The following is a 20879-nucleotide window of genomic DNA, read 5'->3' as shown; positions in this document are numbered from 1 at the left end:
TGAGACCCCCTAGAGGAAGAGTCGGATGCTAAGGGACCAACACAGGGTGAGGACCAGCTCCCTAAAACAGCTTTCCTAACCTGGCCAGAATCCCTGAGCGCTATCAGGCCAACGTTGGGTGGAGAAGCAAATGCCCAGGTTGCTTTTCTTTTGCAAGAGATGTAAATGACCGGCTTGGGGGACACAGCTAGGGAAAAGGGTTCTTTGGGTCACCCACTTCTTCTAGTCCCGTCAGTGACTCTAAGAGAACATTGGAGGGTGTGAGGCAGGACCATTTCTATTGTTACCCTCTTTGAGACAAAGGCGCGGGGCGGGCAACTGGTGCCTGTCCTTTGCGTTGGATGGGTTAAGGGAGGCTGGGATGGCAGGGGGGCGGAGGAGTGGGGGGGGGGGGGGGATCCGTTCATTTTTGCTTCGGAGCGGACTTGCTCGGTCGGTGCCGCCCCGGCCGGCCCATCCCGGGGCGCAGGGTGGACGCGGCTGGGCAGCCGCAGCGGCCTCTGCGTCAAGGAGCGGCGGGGCGGGGAGGTGCGGCGCCCAGCCGGACGACCTGGCTCCCTTCCCCCGCGGCGCCCGCAGCCTCCCCCTCTCCCCCGCAGCGGGTCGGCGGCCGCAGCGCGGGCGGGCCGGGCACGTGGGCGCCTCCGTCACACCCTCACTCACACCCTCACACACACCCGCGCGCACGCACCCGCATCTCGTGCTCCTTCCCTGGCCGACACACCGGCGCTCGCGAGTCCCTCGCAGCCAGCCCGCAGGGCAGCGACACCCCCACCCCCCCGGCTCCAACCCAGCCCCAGGGCCCGCCCGAGGCCAGCGGCTGCTTCTCTCTGGACAGCTCCTTCGCGGCCTCTGTCGCAGCCACTTGGACCCGACCCTTTGCCACTGCCGCTGCTGTCGGGACGTGGGAGAAGCGAGAGGCGCCCGGTGGAGACACGGGAACGGTAATGACACGCTCCTACAGCTAAGAGCACGGTTTTAGGCAGGGCGGGGCTCCCCGTTAGCCACCCTGGAGCCCGGGGACAGGGGCGCGAGCGGACTTGATGGATGGATCCCGGGAAGGACTCGAGCTGGGTCCTGGGGTGAAGGGAGGGGGGGGGGCGGGCGGCTCTAAAGCTTTTGAGGGTGAAGTTGGGCTCGGCGCGCGACCCTCCAGGCTGTGTCTTGCACCTGTGCACAATGGGGGGAGGAGGCGAGAGCCGCTAGTAGGGGAAGCACATGGGTTGAAACGTTCCGCCATCCTTCCTTCTCGTGGTGGAAATCGCCTACAGCATCCCCGAGAAACTAGTGGCTTCCAAGTCCAGTGAGGGCTGGACGTGGGGGCGGGGGGTCCGACTGGGGCAAGCCCGAGAGGAAAGTTGGTAGGGTCTGGACGGAGCGAGGCGCTTCCGAGGTTCTAGGGGAGTTAGCAGCCGATCCCCGTGCGGGTGGGCGGCGGGGCGGGGAGAGGAGCCAGGCTCATTTCTCATTCGCTTCTCGTTGCTTTTGGCCACTGCCGAACGCGATCCCCCGAGGCTGTGTGTTTTCACGTGACCCCCGTTCCCCCTAGCCTGAGGCATCCTGGATTAAGGGTCCTAAAGCGGGCCTTTCGCCGCACAGGGCACGTGGCTCCAGAAGAAAGCACAGCCTGTGTGTTTTTCTGCGCATCCAGGAATTTGAGCGTGTGGCGGTGAGATGGTGGTGCGGGGATGTGAAGGAGAGGATGGGCGGAACGGGAAACCCAGACCATTTCTACACCATTCGCTCGGCTCGTGTGTGCGTGGCCTGGGCAGAGGACGGTTTGGAGTACAGGGAGGGGCTTCCGGATCAAAACATGCAGGCATACCAGCCTCGTAAAAACGAACGAATCGCAACGCCGAGCCGAGACATCCCGGGGACAGGCGTGGACCCACCCTGTCGCAGAGGCCGCAAGAACGGGAATTCTTTTCCGTTAAGCCGAGGAGCGGCGTTTGCCGCGCGTGGGAGAGGGAAGCCCCCAGGCTCGCGCTCCTTGGCGTCTCGCTCCCTTCCCTCCTTCCATCCTCTTCCTTCCCAGGGAAAGGTTGGAGTAAGACGGGGCGGGGTCCGCACTCCGGCGCGGTGACGTCAGCAGTGTTTGGGTGCTTATGCAAATGAGGCTGCGTTCGTTGCTCCCAGTCGGGTCGTTCCCTTCCAGGTCTTAAAGGTAGACCCAGCCTTTCTTAGCCTGCATCGTTTGTATGGTTCACTGCCCGAAAGCACCAAGAGGACTGGAGGGTTCGCTTTGTGTACTGCGTTTAAGAGCCTCATCACCCAGTTTTAAAAACTGTTTATGCCTGGTTGCTTTCCGGGGATACAGGAAACAAACTGTTTGCTTTAGGAAGTATCGTTCTCTGACGAAGCAACCTTGTAGAGGTTCTTACCCCCCCTTCCCCCGCCGCATTTCTTTTCCGCAACAACAGTGTTGACATGCAGACCTACTTTTGTCTTTGACGCCTCCTACTAGTTTTGACTTATGTAGTAAGTACTTAATAAGTACTTGATGCAATGAATTTTCCTTGAAGAGTGTCTCATTATATTCGGCATATTCGATCATCAGAATCATACTTTATTTTTGTGTGCGTACCCTTTGTATCCACATGATCAATGATCCGTGTTGATTTATTGGAGTGAAATATATTATTGAATTCATTGGACATTTTCATCCAAATGAAACATGTAATGTGTTCTTTTTTTCCAGGAAGGCAGCAATTAACACTATTCTGAAAGGAAGACAGTCTCTTATGTTGACAAGTTTTCTTTTCTCTGATTGTATGTTGTTTCTTGATTCCAGAATTACTGTGTACCTCCAATATATGTTAACTCAAGAGATAGTATTTTAATGGCATTAAGAAAGCTATTTATATGTGTTTCTAGAAAATAAGTGCTATGTCATCCAAATAATAACATAAGTAAGAAATACCGTCTTGGTCTGTTGAGGCTGCCAATAGCAAAATACCATACCCTGGGAGCTTTATAAACAATAGAAATTTATTTCTCATGGTTTTGGAGGCTTAGAATTCAAGGTACCAGCAGATTTGGTGTCTGGTGAGAGCCTGCTCTCTGGTTCATAGATGGCAACTTTCACTGTGTCCTCACATGTTGGAAGGAGCTAGTTAGCTCTCTGAAGTTACTTTTATTACCCCAAAAAGCCTCATCTCCTAATACAATCATCCTGGTGTTAGAATTTCAACATATGAATTTGGAATGGAGGACACAAACATTCAAATCATAGCAAATAGTAGAAGAATTTTTAAATTGGCTAATAGCTATTTGAGATACTAATAATCAAATGAAATGCCTTACTGGTCAATTGACAACTTAAGTTAGAATAATTACTAAAACCTAAACTCTATGTTTATAATCATTAATTTACCCAGTGATCAGTGTTCAAATTTTGCTGTGTGCATGTTAGAAAATACAGTTGTCCTGTCATAAAATAAAACTTGTGTATAAATAGGTAAGAAATTTGTATTGTGTTGAACTCTGGGTTTATTTCCCAGGTAATTAAAAAGACATTGACTTAGATGATAGACCTGAAAGAGACCTTGCTGATTATCAAAAGCTCTGAAAACTTTTGCTTCTCAATTTACTTCTCCACTTCTTTTGGGTAATGTGTTAACTCTTTATTACTACATACATATGCATGATTGAATATATTAATATATTCTATGCAGAGTAATATTAAAATGGTTTCTGAGCAGATGCCATTAACAGAATTCCATGGGCGTAGTCTGATACATGAAAACATTTAAAGTTACACGGCAGGACTCTTTATATTTATTTCCAGTTTCCCTTATAACTTAAAATAAACCCTAACTACTCTTCTGGATGCATATGGTAAACTTTTAATGAATTTATCGACTTAAATATTAACTTTGACCAATAGTGATTTACTTATATTTCTCTGTGAATAACAAGCCCCAGAGACTGGGCTACAGGGTGGTTTTGAACGCACAGTATCACTTGTTGGAGAACTGTTTTCAGTCTTGAAGGTCACATTATTTCCTTGTGATTAATGCACTAAGGTATCCTTTCACATAAGATTCATTGATTGTTATCTTTGAATGAAATGCTTACACTGGGAGTTGTTTCACTGGTCAGATTGACAAAGATAAAAAAAAATGACTCACTGTTCAAGAGGGCAGAGGGAAACAGGCAGTCTCATACATGCTAGTTGTAGTACAAGTTGAGACAACTTTTATAAAGAGCCACTTGTCAGTATTTACCTAAATTATAGAAGCACATAACCTCTTATCAAGTAGTTCCTCTTCTAACAACGTATTCTGTAGATATGCAAATGCCAGATATACAAAGTCAGTTGCTTGAACATTGATTCAGATTGTCAGAAATAACCTAATAGATCATGCCATGGTCTATCATATAATTATTAAGACAAAACAAAACAAACAAAAGGCAAAAACGAGCAATTGTAATGAGAGCAAAAGTTTTTGAAGAATTTTTAAGTGAAAAACGAAAAGGCAGAGTTATACATATAGTGACAGTTGTGTAAAAAAAAAACAGGTTGGGTGGGTGGAAGAACACACCTATTAGCTTGAATATATACCAATACCTGTGGAAGACTTTGGTGACTTACAGGGAGATGGGGGTGAAACTGATATGCTGAGGGAAAGAATGGGAATACTTTTCACTTTATGCCATTTGATACTATGTAACTGTATTACTTATTCCAAGTATAGATTAAAATATATTCTAAGGTGAAAACAATAGTTGGGGTGCCTGGCTGTCTCAGTTGGTAGAACATGTCGTGAGTTCAAGCCCCATGGCGCTGGGTGTGGAGCCTATCCAGGCATCAGATGCTGCCAAATGAGTAAGGTATAAAAGCCAATGAGTATTTTGGCTCCATGATTTTTTTAGTATCTGAATTTACAAGAAAGTATCTACTTTCAACATGATTAATAGTAAAATTATATTAGAGCAGCAGATGAGATTTAGTGGAATAATTAAATTTAGCCAGTTTTATTAGCATAAAAATACAAAGAAAATTGTTTTTAGTGAGTTGAGTAGGGTTTTAAAACAATTTTTATTTTAGATGGATATAGATTCACATGTAGTTGCTCAAAGATAATACAGAGAGCTCTATGTGCTCTTCACCCAATTTCCTGAAAATGTAACATCTTGAAAAACTGTTTTACAACATCATAATCAGAATATTGACATTGATAAAGTCAAGTTATGGAACAGTTCCATCACTGTAAGGATCCCTGTGTTACCCTTTATAACTACAACCACATCACTCTGTTCTTCATATTTATTATTTTGCATTTCAAGAATGTTATCAAAATGGAATCATATAATATGCAACATTTTGAAGTTGGCTTTTTCCACTCAGCATAATTGTCTATAGATTCATCCAAGTTGTGTATGTCACTAGTTTGTTTATTTTTATTTTTGAGTAGTACTCCATGGTATGGATTTACCAAAGTTTGTTTAACCATTCACCCATTAAATGACATCTGGGTTGTTTCCAGGTTAGGGTTATTATGAATAAAGCTGCTGTGGACACTCATTTACAAGTTTTATGGAAGATAAATTCTCATTTCTCCAGCATAAATGCCCAGGAGTGCAATTTCTGGGTTATATGATCGTTGCTTGTTTAGTTTAATCTCACCAGCAAAGTATGAATGATCCAATTTCTGTGTATCCTTGCCAGAATTTTGTCATCCCTATATTTTAGTTGTTTTGAGAGGTATGCAATGACATCTCATTGTAGTTTTAATTAGCATTTCCCTAATGGCTAATAATGTTGAACCTCATTTCATGTGCTCATTTGCCATCCACGCATTGTATTCAGTGAAATGCCCCTGTATGTATTTTACCCATATTTTTAATTGTTGAGTTTTATGAATTTCTTATAGGTCCTAAATACAGACCCTTTCCCAGATATGTGGTCTGCAAATATTTTTCTTCCAGTCTTTAGCTTATTTTTTTGTCCTCTTAATGGGTTCTTTCACAGAGTAAAAGTTTTACGTTTTGAAGTCCAGTTTACCAAATTTTGCTCTGATGGATTTTGCTATTGATGACATATCTAAGAGCTCTTTGCTTAGCTCTAGATTGCAAAGATTTTCTCCAATGATTTATTTAAGACATCTTTATAGTTTTATATTTTACATTTAAACATTTTTTTCTGGCATTATCTGCTTATAGTTTTAGTATCAGAGTAATACTAGCTTCACTGGCTTCATAAAATGAATTCTGAAGTGTTCCATTACTTCTATCGTCTAGAAGAGATTGTGCAGAGTTGGTGTTAATTCTTCTTTAAATGTCTGATAGGGTTCCCCACTGAATCCAGGTAGGTCTAGAGATTGCTTTTGTGAGAGTTTAAAAATAATGCATTTAAGTTCCTTAATAGATATAGAGCTATTACATGATCTGTTTGATATTGGGTAAGTTGTGGTGGTTCGTGTTTTTCAAGGAATTTGTCCACTTTATCTAAGTTGTTAACTTATGTGTATAGAGTGTTTTGCTACTCTTCCCTTATGATCAGTTTGATGTCTGCAGGTTTTGTTATTATAATTCCTGTTTCATTTCTGATATATAACTGCCTTAAACATAAGGCTGACCACATGGAACTTTACATGAGAATAACTAAATGTGTCTTTTAAGATTAATATTTATCTTACGGTTAAAAGAAAATCACTGCATGGGTTTAAACTCTAAGTTACATCCCTTTTGCATGGGTCTAGCCCCTTTGTGAACAGTTCCTTGGACAATATTTTAAATTTAAGTAGAGTTAAATATTTATACTTCCAGTTAAATTCAGTGAATATTCAGTTTATCTCCCCCATAGGCAAATGTTTAAATTATCTGTTGCTACATCGCAAACTGCACCCCCCCACACACACACCATTTTTTTTTTTTTTCAATAGATTTGAAACAATGATTTATTTAGCCTCCTTAGCGTCTGTTACCTTTCTGGTATTATCATAACTTAAAACAATAATGAATTATTATTTCTTATTATTTTGTGTGTTGTCTGGGCTCAGCTGAGTACTTCATCTGTTCCATTTGGTATGTGCTGGCAGCTGGACTGGGGCTAGAATGTCAGTGCCTTTGTTCTTGTGCCTAGGGCTTCAGCTTAAATGGCCTAACAATTGGTGGCTGACTGAGACTTTCTCTCTCTCTTTCCATGTGAGATTTCTAGCAGGGCATATGGACTTTTATATACAGTGTCTGAATTCCAGAAGAGTGAAAGCAGAAACTTTCAAGCTTCTTCAGGCCTAGCCTTGGAACTTGCAGTGTCACTTCTGCCTTCTACTGGTCCAAGCAGGTTCAGTTACTTCCAGAATTCAAACTCAAGTTTAGGTACAGCCCAGAATTAAGAGAAGAGGAAATAGGCTCTGTTTCCTAATGGGAGGAGTAGCAGGCAGACATGCACAGCATTGAGAGGAACTAAAAACACTCTTTTTGCAAACAATCTACTATGGGAAATAAGTAAGAAAGATCATACTTGATATTTTATGATGGTCATGAATAAAACATGGTGATGAATAAAACATTTGCCTCCAAATTCATTTTTCATGATAGGACAATACAACTATATAAATAAGTGTGATATAATATTCTATGCCTGTAGTCAGCTAAAAAATATGTCTACCTACTAATTCTTGGTACTTGTGAATGTCACCATATATGGAAAAAGAGTCTTGGCAGACATAATCCTCTAATGAAGAGATTATCCTGGTATGTACAGATGGGTGCTACATGTCACCACAATGTCCTCTTACATGAAAGAGTCAAAGGGGATTAGATACACACAGAAGAGGAGGAGACAGTGTGAGGATGGAGGTAGTAATAGGAGGGATGTGGCTATAAGTTAAGGCATGCTGGCAGTCTCCAGAAGCTAGAAAAGGCAAGGAACAGACTATTCCCTAGATTTCTTGAGGGAGGGACCTTCCCATGCCTTGATTTTGGTTTATTGAAATTACTTTGTATCTCTGATTTCCAGATCTTTGAAGAATTCATTTATGCTATTTGAAGCCACTAAATTTGAAGTAATTTGTTACAGCATTCTTAGGAAATGAATATAGTGTCTAAATCTGAGGTGTTTTCAATATGTAATTTAAGTGTTTAGAAGAACTTTTGTCTAGTTTTAAAATGTTTAAGAGATTTATTAAAATACTTAAGTGAGATTTAAACTCTGTCCTTGATTCATAGAAATCAACAAAAAATATATTTCAATTTATCGAAATTACCTTATAATTTTGCAATAATTGCCAGGTCACAGGAAGTTACAAAAGGGGTCCTTGTGTACCCTTCACCTGGGCTCTCTCATTTTACAATCTTGTATAAATGTACGGTACAATATCAAAGCCAGTGTATTGATATTAGGATAGCCGGAGAGTTTGTCAGGGTCCCTGCCTGTGTGTGTATATATGTGTATGGTTTTTTGCAGTTTTATCAAATGTGTAGCTTCCTGTGATCCTTAACCACAATGAAGACACTAAACTGTACCATCTCACAAGATTCCTTTGTCCTTTATAGCACACCCACCGGCCCTTCTCTCCCCTGACTGCTAGCAACCACTGTTCTGTGGTTCATCTACGTAATTATGTTATCTTACAAATGTTATATAAGTGAATAATTGTGCAATATGTATCCTTTTAATATTGGCTTTTCCCCCATGCAGCATCATCTCCTTGAGGTTCATCCAAGTTATCGCATGTATCAATAATTCTTTCCTTTTTATTGCTGATATTGGATGACACGGATGTACTACAACTTGTTTAACCACTCACTCATTGATGGACATTTAGGTAGTTTTCAGTTTGGAGCTATTATAAATAAAGTTGATACGAACATTTATGTGCAAGTTATTGCTTGAAAATAAGTTTTTATTTCTCTGGGATATATGTCTAAGAGTGCAAATTGCTGGTCAGTGTGATAACTCTATTATTAGTGCTAAAAGAAACTGCCAGCTATTTTTTAGAGTGGCTGTCCTATTTTATGCTTCTATCAGCTACATATGATTGGTCTAGCCTCTTTTCATGCCTACCAACTTTTGGTTTCTTTACTTTTTAAAATTTGTTTTCAATTTTAGCCATCCTGATTGGTGTGTTATAGTCCACCTTTTTGGGGGCAAAATATATAAAGTTTAAGTTCGATTTTGTATTGTCATTTGCAAAAAATTGTTTCTCTTCTTTTGATTGGCTCTGTGATTTTTGTCATCTTTTTGCTTAGTGCAAACATTTTATGTAAAGGGGATATAATTTGGAAAAGAAATGCTTAGGTTGATTTCTGTATTGTTGAAATTTTCTGTATTACTTATGAAGATCATTAATTCTGTGTGTTGTAGAATCTCTTATTTTTCTTCTCTCACAATTATTCCATAACTATAAACGTCTCAAGATGTGCCATTTTTTTCTTGGGTGTTGCAATTGGTTTCACATTTTGTTTTTATTTGAATAGTCTTTACTTTTTATCCTATATATCAAGAATTAGAAAAGTAAATTTCATTTGGATCCACAGTAAATGTCAGACTCGGTGTTCATAATTGGTTCGTATTTAAAGAAAATTGTATTCAGTAAAATTTGTAATTGCCCAAGTTGGGGAGATAATTCGCTGTTGTTCTAGTTCTTTATTTATTTTTCTTTATTTATTTTTTTTTAATTTTTTTTCAATGTTTATTTATTTTTGGGACAGAGAGAGACAGAGCATGAACGGGGGAGGGGCAGAGAGAGAGGGAGACACAGAATCGGAAACAGGCTCCAGGCTCTGAGCCATCAGCCCAGAGCCCGACGCAGGGCTCGAACTCACGGACCGCGAGATCGTGACCTGGCTGAAGTCGGACGCTTAACCGACTGCGCCACCCAGGCGCCCCTCTAGTTCTTTATTAATAGAATATTAAGCTTGTGGCAAGTACCAGTAATTAGCCAGTGCGCACATGTCTGTTTGAGTCCTCTCGTGTCTCTAAGATGCAAGTGCCTGCCTGTTATTTTAAGTCTGCATATTTTCACTGGAAACGTTAATTAGAGTTTAATTAAGTTACAAAAGAGGTTGTAACAATAGTTTAGGAGCTAAAAAGTCTTGAAAGATAGGGTAAGAATTGCACAATACTTTGAGTTAATTATATAGTGAAGTGAAAATATTAGTAAGACTAATTAAGACAAATTCTGAGAATATTGTCTATTCTATTAACAATATCAGGAATTAAAAATGTGGTATGACTACAAAGCCTACAGCTATTAAAAAACTGCAGAATATTATGAATCACTTTCTGCAAACAAATTTGACAATTTAAATGAGATGGACAAATTCTTTGAAAAATACAAGTCACCAAAAATAACACATGAAAAAGAAAGTCTCGGTAGCTGTATATCAATGAAGTAAATCGAATTTTTAATTAAAAATATTCTCTGAAAGAAAACTCCAGGCCCAGATGGCTTTATGGGTGAGTGCTGCCAAACATGTAAGGAAGAAATAAAACTAATTCTACGTATATTCTCTCAGAAAATAAATGAGAGGCCATTTTAAAACTCCATTTATAAGTCTATCAAAATCATAAAAGCAAAATCCAAGAGAAAAAATTATTGATCCATGTTCCCATAAAGTTGAAAAAATCTTTACCAAAATATTTGCAAACTGATTCCAGTAACATATTAAAAAGGTAATACATCTTGACCAGTGGGTTTGTTTCATAATGAAAGATTGGTCTAAATTACAAAAACAATTGATGTTATTATATTGATAGATTAAGAAGTTATATGATTATCCTAATAGAGGTAAAAAATTATGCACCAAAATTAAATAGTGACTCAGGATTAAAAAAAATAATAATGACCCTCACTGAACTAGGAATAAAAAGAAACTGTCCTAAACTGACAAAAGTCATCTATGAAAAAAAAAATCCATAACTAACATTGTACTTAGTAAAATATTGAGTACTTTCCAATTAGCATCAGGGCATAGATGAAGATGTCCGTTCTTAATACTTTTGTTCAAAATTTTAGTGGATGTCACAGCCAGTATGGTAAGTCAAGAAAAAGAAATTAAAGGTAAACAATGAGAGACCCAAACTGTCTTTATTTACCTTTAACATATTGTGTATATAAAAATTCTAAGGGATCTTAAAACAACATCAGCTCAATTTCAGCATTGTTGCAGGATAAGAAACTTGTATTTAAAATGAACTTTTTCCAGAGAGAAATTAAAGAAGATATAAATAAATGAAGACATATACCAAGTTCGTAGATTGGAAAATTCTATGTTTTAAGATGTCAGTGCTCCCCAAATGGGTTTATAGAATCAATGAAATCCCGGTCAGAATTATAGCAAGCTGGTTTTTTTGGTTGTTTTTTGGGGGTTCTTTTTTTTTTGTTTTGTTTTGTTTTTTTGGTGGAGGGGTGTAGAATTAACCAGCTGACTTCAAAATTTGTGTGGAAAGGCAAGGAAATAATCTCAAAAAAGAAAAAAGACATTAAAAATGCTTAGGGTTGAGAAGCACTGAGTTAGAAATTTATTATGTTGATATAAAAATGTTTTCAATCTTGTTTTAAGTGTTTTAGTCTTTTTTTTCTGCAAAATTACATACGAAGATAATTAAAGCAATACAAAGATAGGAGAATGAGAAAAATGTAAATGTAAGTCCAAATTTAAGTAATGTAACATCCCCAACATTTATTGTGATGAATAGAAAGACACCAGTTGTTTTAAATTTATAGTGTTGTATTATTCAGAGTTCTTTGTTTGAAAGTTGCAGAAACTGATGCTGGCTAAGAGGCAAAAATAAAATAAAATAAGGAAGAAATACTGGCAAGGCTCAGGAGCTCAGGGGCTCAAAGGAACAATGGGGTGCTTGGCAATGAGATGGAAAAGGGCAAGAATGAAAACAGTTCTTAAAAATAGGAACCAGAATCCATGACTACAGTAGTAGTTACAGCCTGGGCATAATGCCTTTGGAATTGAGTGAGATGCCAACCTTTTGATCTCTTTGTTCCTCTCCTCAAGAATCAAAATCCAAAGAGAGGAATTCTAACTGGACAAGTGTAGATTATTTTCAAAGATGGTGGCAATATTTTTCTCTTCTCTCTACTTGTGCTTTTGCAATCTGACTTTGTTGCTCATGCCATCAAAAAGTGGTGTTTACCCATTCTGTAATCAATCTGGACTTAGATGTGTGACTTGCTTTGGCCAGTGAAACATTAGCAAATGCTAAACAAACAGAGGCTTTACTAGCACCCACAGGTTGGGCTTACTTCTTTTGGCTAGAGTTGGAAGTCTGAGCTTATAATGTGAACAAGTTGGAGCTAGCATTTTGTAGAGACTACATATAGGAGAACCAAAGTGCTCTGACTTATAGACTGCCTCCTGTCAGAATGTGAGTGAGGCCATCTTAGACCATCCTTCCCCACTTCAGTTGATAGATGACTGTAGTGGAGAAATGACCTGAGTCAAGACGAATGAAAGAACTGTTCATCTAAGCCTAGTTCAAATTGCAAACACACAGAATCATAAGCAACTAAAACATTTGTTTACTAAGTTTTGAGGTAATTTGTTATGCAGCAACAGAAAACTGTTACTAGACAACAAAGTGATGTTACAACAATTTAAACATATAGCATTGGCTCTGGACTTAACCATTATTCTTAATAGAATAATTTGCAACAAGCCAGTTGTAACATAATACAACTGTAAGAGGAATGATAATCATAGTAATGAAAGAAGATGTATATTGAGTTCTCTCAACGTGCTGGCATGTACCCAAGCACTTTATTATTAGGTAACAGGGTAACTTAGCCAAGCTCATAGAACCATAAGTGATAGAAATAGGATTTGAACTCAATCTGATTCTAGAATCTAGATATAAGCGTTTGGCATCAATACATGTCTCTTCACAGCAAGAAATATTAATTTCTGCAAGATCCCATTAAAAGTAAATCAGGAGGATTATATGAAAATGTGAAGAGGTTGGGCATTATCATTTTTTTCAACTATGGGTTTCATATTTAGAAGGTACCCTGAGTTGCTTCCTGATATGAAAGATGAGAACATCCTCATACTTTTATTTCTTTCTGTCTTCTCCCATTTTATTCCCAATTTTTGTCAGTTATTTTTTAAATTTTAATTTATATTTTCCCCTAAACATAATTCATATAGATTTTAAAGTTTATTTCTTGTTTAAATTAACGTTCACTGCTATCCTTTAACATGCCTTCTCTATTACTGAGATACTTACTTTGTTTTCTCTCTTGGTTGGCCAAAGTTCACTATCATGTAACCTGTTTCTCTCCCTCCCCAATAGGGATCATCAGATCTCTTTTAGATAAGAATATTTGCCTGTGGCCTTTATAATTAGAATACAAAATAATTGATTACAAAAATTAGAAAATAAGTATTTTTTCCTCTTAGTTTTGTTTAGTTTTAGAGGTTATTAAGTATACTGGGAAGTCTTTTTATTTCCCCTTTCTACTCTGCTTGAAGTCCCTAGGAATCTTTATGCCAGTATTTTTCAGTGTTGACCCTTCTGTATTATTATTATTTGAAAATATGAGTATAAGCAAAACTTCTGTTAGTATTTTATGTTATATTAATTCTATTTTCTTTCCTGGGTACACCAATTTTATGTTTGTTGTATCACCTTTATCTGACTTCCATTTCCATTAGCTTTTTCTCTGAATTACTTTAAAATATTTGACTCTTTTCATTCTTTTTGAGAAGTTTCCTTAAGTCTATTCTGATGTCTGTGGATGTACTTGTAGCAGCCTTTATTTGTTCCGAATATGCCTTTTATTCCTATAATGAATATTCCAATTTCTATATTTAGTATTCATCCACCTAACTTTTTATTTCTATTCATTTTTAATATCTTTTCTTTGATTTTTTTAAAGGGGAACTTTTTAATCTTTAATTTATTGAATCTCTGAGTTTGTTTGTTTGTTTTTTTAATAAGTAATCTACTTGAAACTCTTGAGCATTCTGTTTCCTGACATATATTTTCCACCTTTGTCTTTGCTTATATTTCTTCCCCTCTCAAATACTACCACTCCATCTCCATGGTTCCATATAAAACCCTTTCATTCTTAGTAATTGCTTATCTTTGAATGTGTAGAGTTCTATCTTGTCACACTATTTTATAAAGAAATTCATGTCATTCAAATGGAGCCTGGATTGAGTGGTCTAGGAAACTCCACATCTTCAATTCAGATTTATTCTCTGGAACAGTGGTTGTCAATTTTTTTCAAGATAGTGAGAAATATTTTAGGCTTTGCAGTACATACAAAGTGACTCTGCTGTTGCAGCACAAAATTACCTATGGAAAAGATGTAAATGTGTATGCATGGCTATCTATGTTCCATTAGAATTTTATTTATAAAATCAGACAGTGTGTTGTATTTGACCCATGGGCAATATTTTATTGATGTTGGATCTTGAATATCTGTTGCTCAGGGGTAGAGAGGAGGCCTTTTGCCAGTAGTGATGTAGACTGACAATGCAACTCATAGGTGCAGTGAAGTGCAGTAAATGATAGCTTGATTCTGTCACAGGAATGGTTGGTGCTAGCTTGGCAGAAGCTGTGCAGTTCCTTGAAACTGATTATCCTACTTCCTGTGTGACCTGTAGAGTAGTGATACTTTATTAACTCTCTACCTCACTTCCTTCCTGGACATTCTGGCTTCATTTCTTCTTTTCCCAGATGTAGCAATGACCAATATACTTTTGGCAGTAGTCAACCTGGCTTTTTATTCTCTTTTTAATCTATATATATGGCCTACTTTTATTAACTAGGATCTTCAGGTAAGCTTTGAGCATCGTAAAAAATGATATAATTTAGAAAAGTTAGGTCTTGAAAATATGAAGCTAATTTACTTTCCTAATTGTTGTCTTACATACTGAGTTTTTACAAATCCATTCAGAAATTCAATTTATATCTTTACATTTGGTTTTATGCAGCCTCTGAAAGGAATGTCTCTGACTCAATGAGTATAGGTCCTTGGAGTAAAAAATCACCCCCCCCCCCACACAACCAATTGTGTAATAGTGCAGAATACTTGTAGTTATCATAACAATATTATTCTGTCCTACTTCTTAGAGTTCATTCACTTCACAGACAAGTTTAAACCTTAAGAATGTGAGATGAGTAAGATAAAGCCATTCTCCAGGCAGAGCTTATGGCCTAGTGAGGAGAGCTCTAAATAAGTGAAACAACCTATTTAACATCCTTTTTAGTATGTTTAATATTATAAAGGTTGCCTAGGACTAATGTACTATATAATCTGTATATATAGTTAGATAGGTTTCATATATTAGATATATTTTAGGCATTTATAATATACCATTGTATTTAAATTTTGTTTATATTTGCCGATTTTTTTTCATGGAAAATATGAACTCTGGGTACTCTGATAGAAACGTTAAAAACATTTTTTTTTAATGTTTATTTATTTTTGAGAGAGACACAGAGCACGAGTGAGGAAGAGGCAGGAAGAGATTGAGACACAGAATCCGAAGCAGGCTCCAGGCTCTGAGTTGTCAGCACAGAGCCTGATTCTGGGCTCGAACTCACAAGCTGTGAGATCATGATCTGAGCCTAAGCTGGATGCTCAACCAATTGAGCCACCCAGGCGCTCCTCTGATAGAAACTTTTAAATGTAAACTTTGCCAAAGGATATTGTTTGTACGTTGATATGATTATTCATTTAGTATTTTTTAAAAATTCAGCAGTGTTCAACATTGTTATTTTTCATTTCATTTTGTTTGTGTATTTTTTTTCCACAAAGACTTGGAAATACATAGAATAAATACCACAATTTCCGAGATAATTAATTTGGGAGAGGTTCATGAGTAACACTGTCTTAAATTTTTCTTTCTGATATGGTGGCTGTTTTTACTGTAGTAGTATTTCTAAACTTTGATACATTCCTTACCTTTTTATTTGTGTGGAAAAAGCGAAAAGAATAGCTGATAACCTTAGTTTATTGAGGAAACTAGGGCTGAGTGGGATAACTACGAGAAGTTATACAACTAAGAAATAAAAGAACTAGGACACAACTCCTAGTTTGTCAGATTAAAGCCAATACTCTTATCTATGTGTCAGTTAAATCACTGGGCCAACAATTTATCTTTAGGTAATTCAACAAATGTAGATCTTTACATAATTCTTGTCTCACAATTTCCTATACGTCAGATTGTTTCTTCAGCAAAAATTATTTGGATAATTAGCTTATTTCAATTTTTCACTGGCTGTATTTATTCATTTACTCAACTAATGTTTACTGAACTCTTGGGAAAAATAAAGCAAATTAAACAAACATAATCTCTAACCTCTTAAAACTATTTCCACATCAAAAATTTGTTGGTCTCTTTACGATAGTTACCATGAGAAGTTTTTCACTTATTCTAGAGATGTATCTATTATTTAAAGTATTTTGGGAATGCTGTTTTTCAGAGCTTTCTTCACAGTCTAACTCTTAATCTTCACCAAATCCTAAATGAGTGTTTGCTCTTAGGGTATATATTTTAATTGGGAAACAACTGAACACCTCCAATAAAAGTTGTTTACCTAAAGGCAACCAGTAAAAGTTACATGGTCAAGTTAATGAATTCCTTTTTTTTTTTTCTTTTTCATTGAGTTACCTAGCCCCCTGTCTTGTTCATGAAGATTATAAATTAAAGTATGATGGGCTATTTCTCTGACTTTGAATGTAAATCTAATACAGTTCCATCAAAGAATTGGTTTTTTGTAGCAACAAATGGCAGACTTCTTGGGATATTATTTCTAAGTCTTCTGACCTAATTTTGACAAGAAGCATTCATATGTTTAAGCACTTTTTGAAATAGACAATCTGATTGGTCTGCAGACATACCCTATAGACTTACTTGGTCTATATTTGAACAGAGAAAAGGAAATGAGATATAACCTAAAATGAAATAAAGGGAAAATGCCAAAGTGGTGGTAGTATGTTTTGGGGGTCATTGGAGAGAATGTTTACACAAATAATAATTTTTACCGCTTCCTGCATCTTTTTATCCTATTCCTTATGTTTGGTGTGTCCTCAACTCCATTTCTGCCCAACTATAATGCTGCTTTTATGCAATGTTTCTGATCTCTCCTATAGTAATGATGTTGGGTCATATAAATTATGCAATGTAGTGTAATTATTTGGAATGTACCTTTCGCTCTATCAAATATAAGCTCCTTTAAAGCAGATATTGTATAATTTGTGAATGTTTGTAGCCCTATTATAATTAATATCAAGTGGGTGAACAGATGAATACATGAACAGAAGAGATTCTATATAAGACAAATTTATAGGGATGACATGTAATTGTGATGTAATTCTATGAGGAATAAAGTAAAGGATGTACTTTAGTCAGGAGAAAAGGAAGAATTAAAAAAAAAGTCAAAAAATTTTAAGTACTAATGAATCCCATATACATTATGCATTGGAGTATATCTGAAATCAAAGTAGATTTATGTAAGAAGGAAGAAGTGAGTTAAAAGAAAATGTGTCCAGAGATACCTGGGTGGCTCAGTTGCTTAGGCATCCGACTTCAGCTCAGGGCATGATCTCATGGTTTGCGAGTTTGAGCTCCACATCAGGCTCTGTACTGAAAGCTCAGAACCTGGAACCTGCTTCAGGTTCTGTGTCTCCCTTTCTCTCTGTGCCTCCCCTGCTTGTGCTCGCTCTTTCTCTCTCTCTCTCTTTCTCTCTCTTTCTGTCTCAAAAAATAAATAAAATAAACATTAAAGGAAAATGTGCCTGAAGCACATGTGTACTTTACAATTTTTATACTTCTGGCAACATTAAACTATGAAGGGCCAAGGACAATCGTATGTCTTATACTTGGTAGAGAGAGTTTTCATCATAGAAACTAATAAGAGTTTTCAGTACTTTAAATATTTTTTCTCATTAAATATTATTGTTTTTCAACTTAAAATTTTACAGGTACCTATAGAATATTGGACATTCAGATCCAGGATCCATTAAGACTCTATCACCTTGAATCAAGGATTTAATTGATACCCTCCTCCATCTTTTATTCATATCAATTAACATTTTTCAAAAAAAATTGACAAATTCACCATAAGGGAATTTTTAAAAAATAATACTACCCACGTTTTCAAATGCCGAAGAATAGCAAGGTGGTAAAAAGAGAATTAGATGATGAAGTTATTGAGTCTGTCAAAGACCTTCTTTCCAATGAAGACTCAGCTGATGATGCTTTTAAGAAGAGTGAACTAATTGTTGATGTTCAGGAGGAAAAAGATATAGATGTTGAAGAGGAATCAGAAGTTGAAGATGAAAGACCAGCTTGGAACAGTAAACTACAATACATCCTGGCCCAAGTTGGATTTTCTGTGGGTTTAGGAAATGTGTGGCGATTCCCATACCTATGTCAGAAGAACGGAGGTGGTAAGTTTTGGGGGGGTTTTGTTTTGTTGTTCAGTGATACGTTGCTAAGTAAATTGTAATTGACTGTTTGAAATAGCTCCTGTTGTTACTGCAGTCTCATTATTTCAGAAAGTATGAATTCCATTGTAAAGCCAGGGAGACTCCTTTGTTGGAAGTGAGCTCACCTCTGTTTTCAGATTAGGTTTCCATAGAGGCAGATGGCTTGTTATGAATACTCAAAGAAAGATTTCTTAAGGGTAATACATTCTCAAATTCTTTCTGTGGATGTTATTAAACATCTCTAAATTACTGAACTTTCTAACAAATGTTACAGGCATTCCTTATGCCTGTCAGTTAATCTCTTTGGAGAAAAACCTAAAGTTTCTGATATAAGACGATACTGGTAAAACAAGTCACAAAGAATTTTTTCTACACAATTTATGAACTCTGAATTTGAAATAATTTCATTTTACCACACAAAAATTGTATTTAATTTAGAGTAATTATAGTGTTCAAATGCTGACCAAAACTTTGTAGATCCCAGTGGAAGGGATTTAACCAGATAATTAATGTATTGCTAGGCATTCTTCATCCTTAGATACCATATATATTTGATTCCTAATTCTATAGTATTTGGGGACAATGTTTAGTTTCAAAAAAAAACTTTAAAGAAATTAACATCCTTGCTGGGTTCTACTCCTGAAGCCAAGACTACACTGTATGTTAACTAACTTGAATTTAAATTAAAAAAGAAATCAGCATCCATAACTTTAAACAAAAATAAATCCATCAATGTAATGGTCTAGCTTTTTGTATTTGTGCATGTAATAATAAGGGTTACTTAGCAAAAATTGTCTTAAAAATCAGTAAAAAACATATTCAAGGGAATGGCTTGTTCACGTAGGACACAAGCTCTATAGGGTACCAAAGTCAAATAATATTAAGTTAACTAACATTTGAGTTGAAACTTTATTATCTATATACATACATGGAAGCTGTGAAAATAAATGTGGTTAAAAACTAAATATTAACTAAATTTCATCATACAAAATGTAGAAAGATTATTTTGGTATTTGATTCCAATTTGTGATAGTTTAGTTGACTGGACAAAAATATGGTTTTATACTTTCTGTACAAATCAAATGAGATAATATAACCATTCATTTGTGAAATTTCTTTTTGGATTAAAAGATAAAAAGCTAAGGTGTTCTGATGACAAAATATATGTAAGATCTTACTTAGTTAATTCAACCAGGCACAAAACAACAGGTTTGGAAATAGTAGCCTGTTAGACAAATCTGCCTGAGAGGTAAGAATCGATACCTCTTGATGTCAGTGATGTGATGCACTACACATCACTCCACTGAAACCATATGCTCCTTAGCCAGTCATGAACATCACATAGGAATTATTTATCAAATCAGCTATAAGCAGCTGTATACTACCCTGCTTTTTGTTTCTCCTGAGTCATCCCATTTGCCAAGACTAGAAGAAGATGAGTTCTGATCTTAAGCCTTTCACTTTATGAGCCTTACTGGCCATACTGTTGAGGAAGAAGGCTGTATTGCCTGAAGTCAGGTTGCCATCCATTTAACGCAAATTGTGTTTTGGTGGAGAACTCAAAAGATTTCATATTTAGAGATTAGTTATTAGAATGGCTCCTCCTCCTTATTGTCATATGTAATAGGAGTCAAAACGTTCTTCCTACCATTGTTTCCTCTCTTCAAATAAAAAAAAAATACTGGACAGCGATATAAAATGCCAGTGGACTTTTTCATTTCAAAAGGGCTGTCAATACAAAAGGCTGTACCCAACATGCAGTATAGTATTGAGCCTTACAGGTATTTGAGTTGTATTTTCTGGCTGTTTAGTCAGATAACCTGAGACTAGTTGAATCTCATTCATCTGTCACTTGAGGCACTTTATGAATAATAGAACTAAAAAGTGGTAAACCCAGCATAAGTTGATTTGTTTGAAGATATTAAATTTAAAGTACAATGGGTAAGCTTAGTAAATAGTGTAATATAGAAGCTACCAGCTCACATTTTGAAGTCAATTTGGCCTTGAAGCCTGGCTGTTTCCCACAGTAGCCATATGACTTTTTCCAAGTTAACTTACTTCTGGTTTAGTTCCCACACTTGTAAAATGAGGGTAATAAGGGTACTTACCACATTGGATTCTTGTAAGGAAAAAATGAGTAACTACATGTAGCATGCTTAGAAATGTGCCTGGCAAATAGTAAATGCTCATTTATATCTTAGCTATGACTATTTTTAACATGGAGGTTAGTGTTAGAGTAATTTCGGTTAGAAGATAAAACTAAGTATCTAATAGCATGTCGTGCACACATAATTGAGGCACTATCGCCAGTGAATCCAGTTTTAATTCATTCTCTCCCTCTCTAGTCATGCACACATACGTGAATGCATTCACATTCTAGGATTAGGCGCATGTATTAAAATGCTCTTTCAGGGGCGCCTGGGTGGCTCAGTCGGTTAAGCGTCCGGCTTTGGCTCAGGTCATGATCTC

At 37.1% G+C, this 20879-nt stretch overlaps 1 protein-coding gene across 4 annotated transcripts in view; it reads left to right on the top strand.

Moving 5' to 3' along the window:
• The first annotated feature begins 516 nt into the window (after positions 1–516).
• Positions 517–20879, top strand: part of SLC6A15 (solute carrier family 6 member 15) — a 39215-nt gene continuing 18852 nt past the window's right edge. The window contains exons 1-2 of one of the 4 annotated variants that reach the window (XM_047867997.1): positions 517–944; positions 17904–18371. In XM_047867997.1, coding sequence (XP_047723953.1) covers positions 18083–18371 — 289 coding nt within the window. In that variant the 5' untranslated portion in view covers positions 517–944; positions 17904–18082. Of the gene's footprint in view, positions 945–1568; positions 1670–8701; positions 8775–17903; positions 18372–20879 lie in introns of those variants that run through there. The other 3 variants (XM_047867998.1, XM_047867999.1, XM_047867996.1) reach the window with 3 other exon arrangements.

This window comes from Prionailurus viverrinus, chromosome B4 (genome assembly GCF_022837055.1).
Source record: "Prionailurus viverrinus isolate Anna chromosome B4, UM_Priviv_1.0, whole genome shotgun sequence".
NCBI classification, from domain to species: Eukaryota; Metazoa; Chordata; class Mammalia; order Carnivora; family Felidae; genus Prionailurus; species Prionailurus viverrinus.
This window is presented reverse-complemented; position numbering and strand designations above follow the sequence as displayed.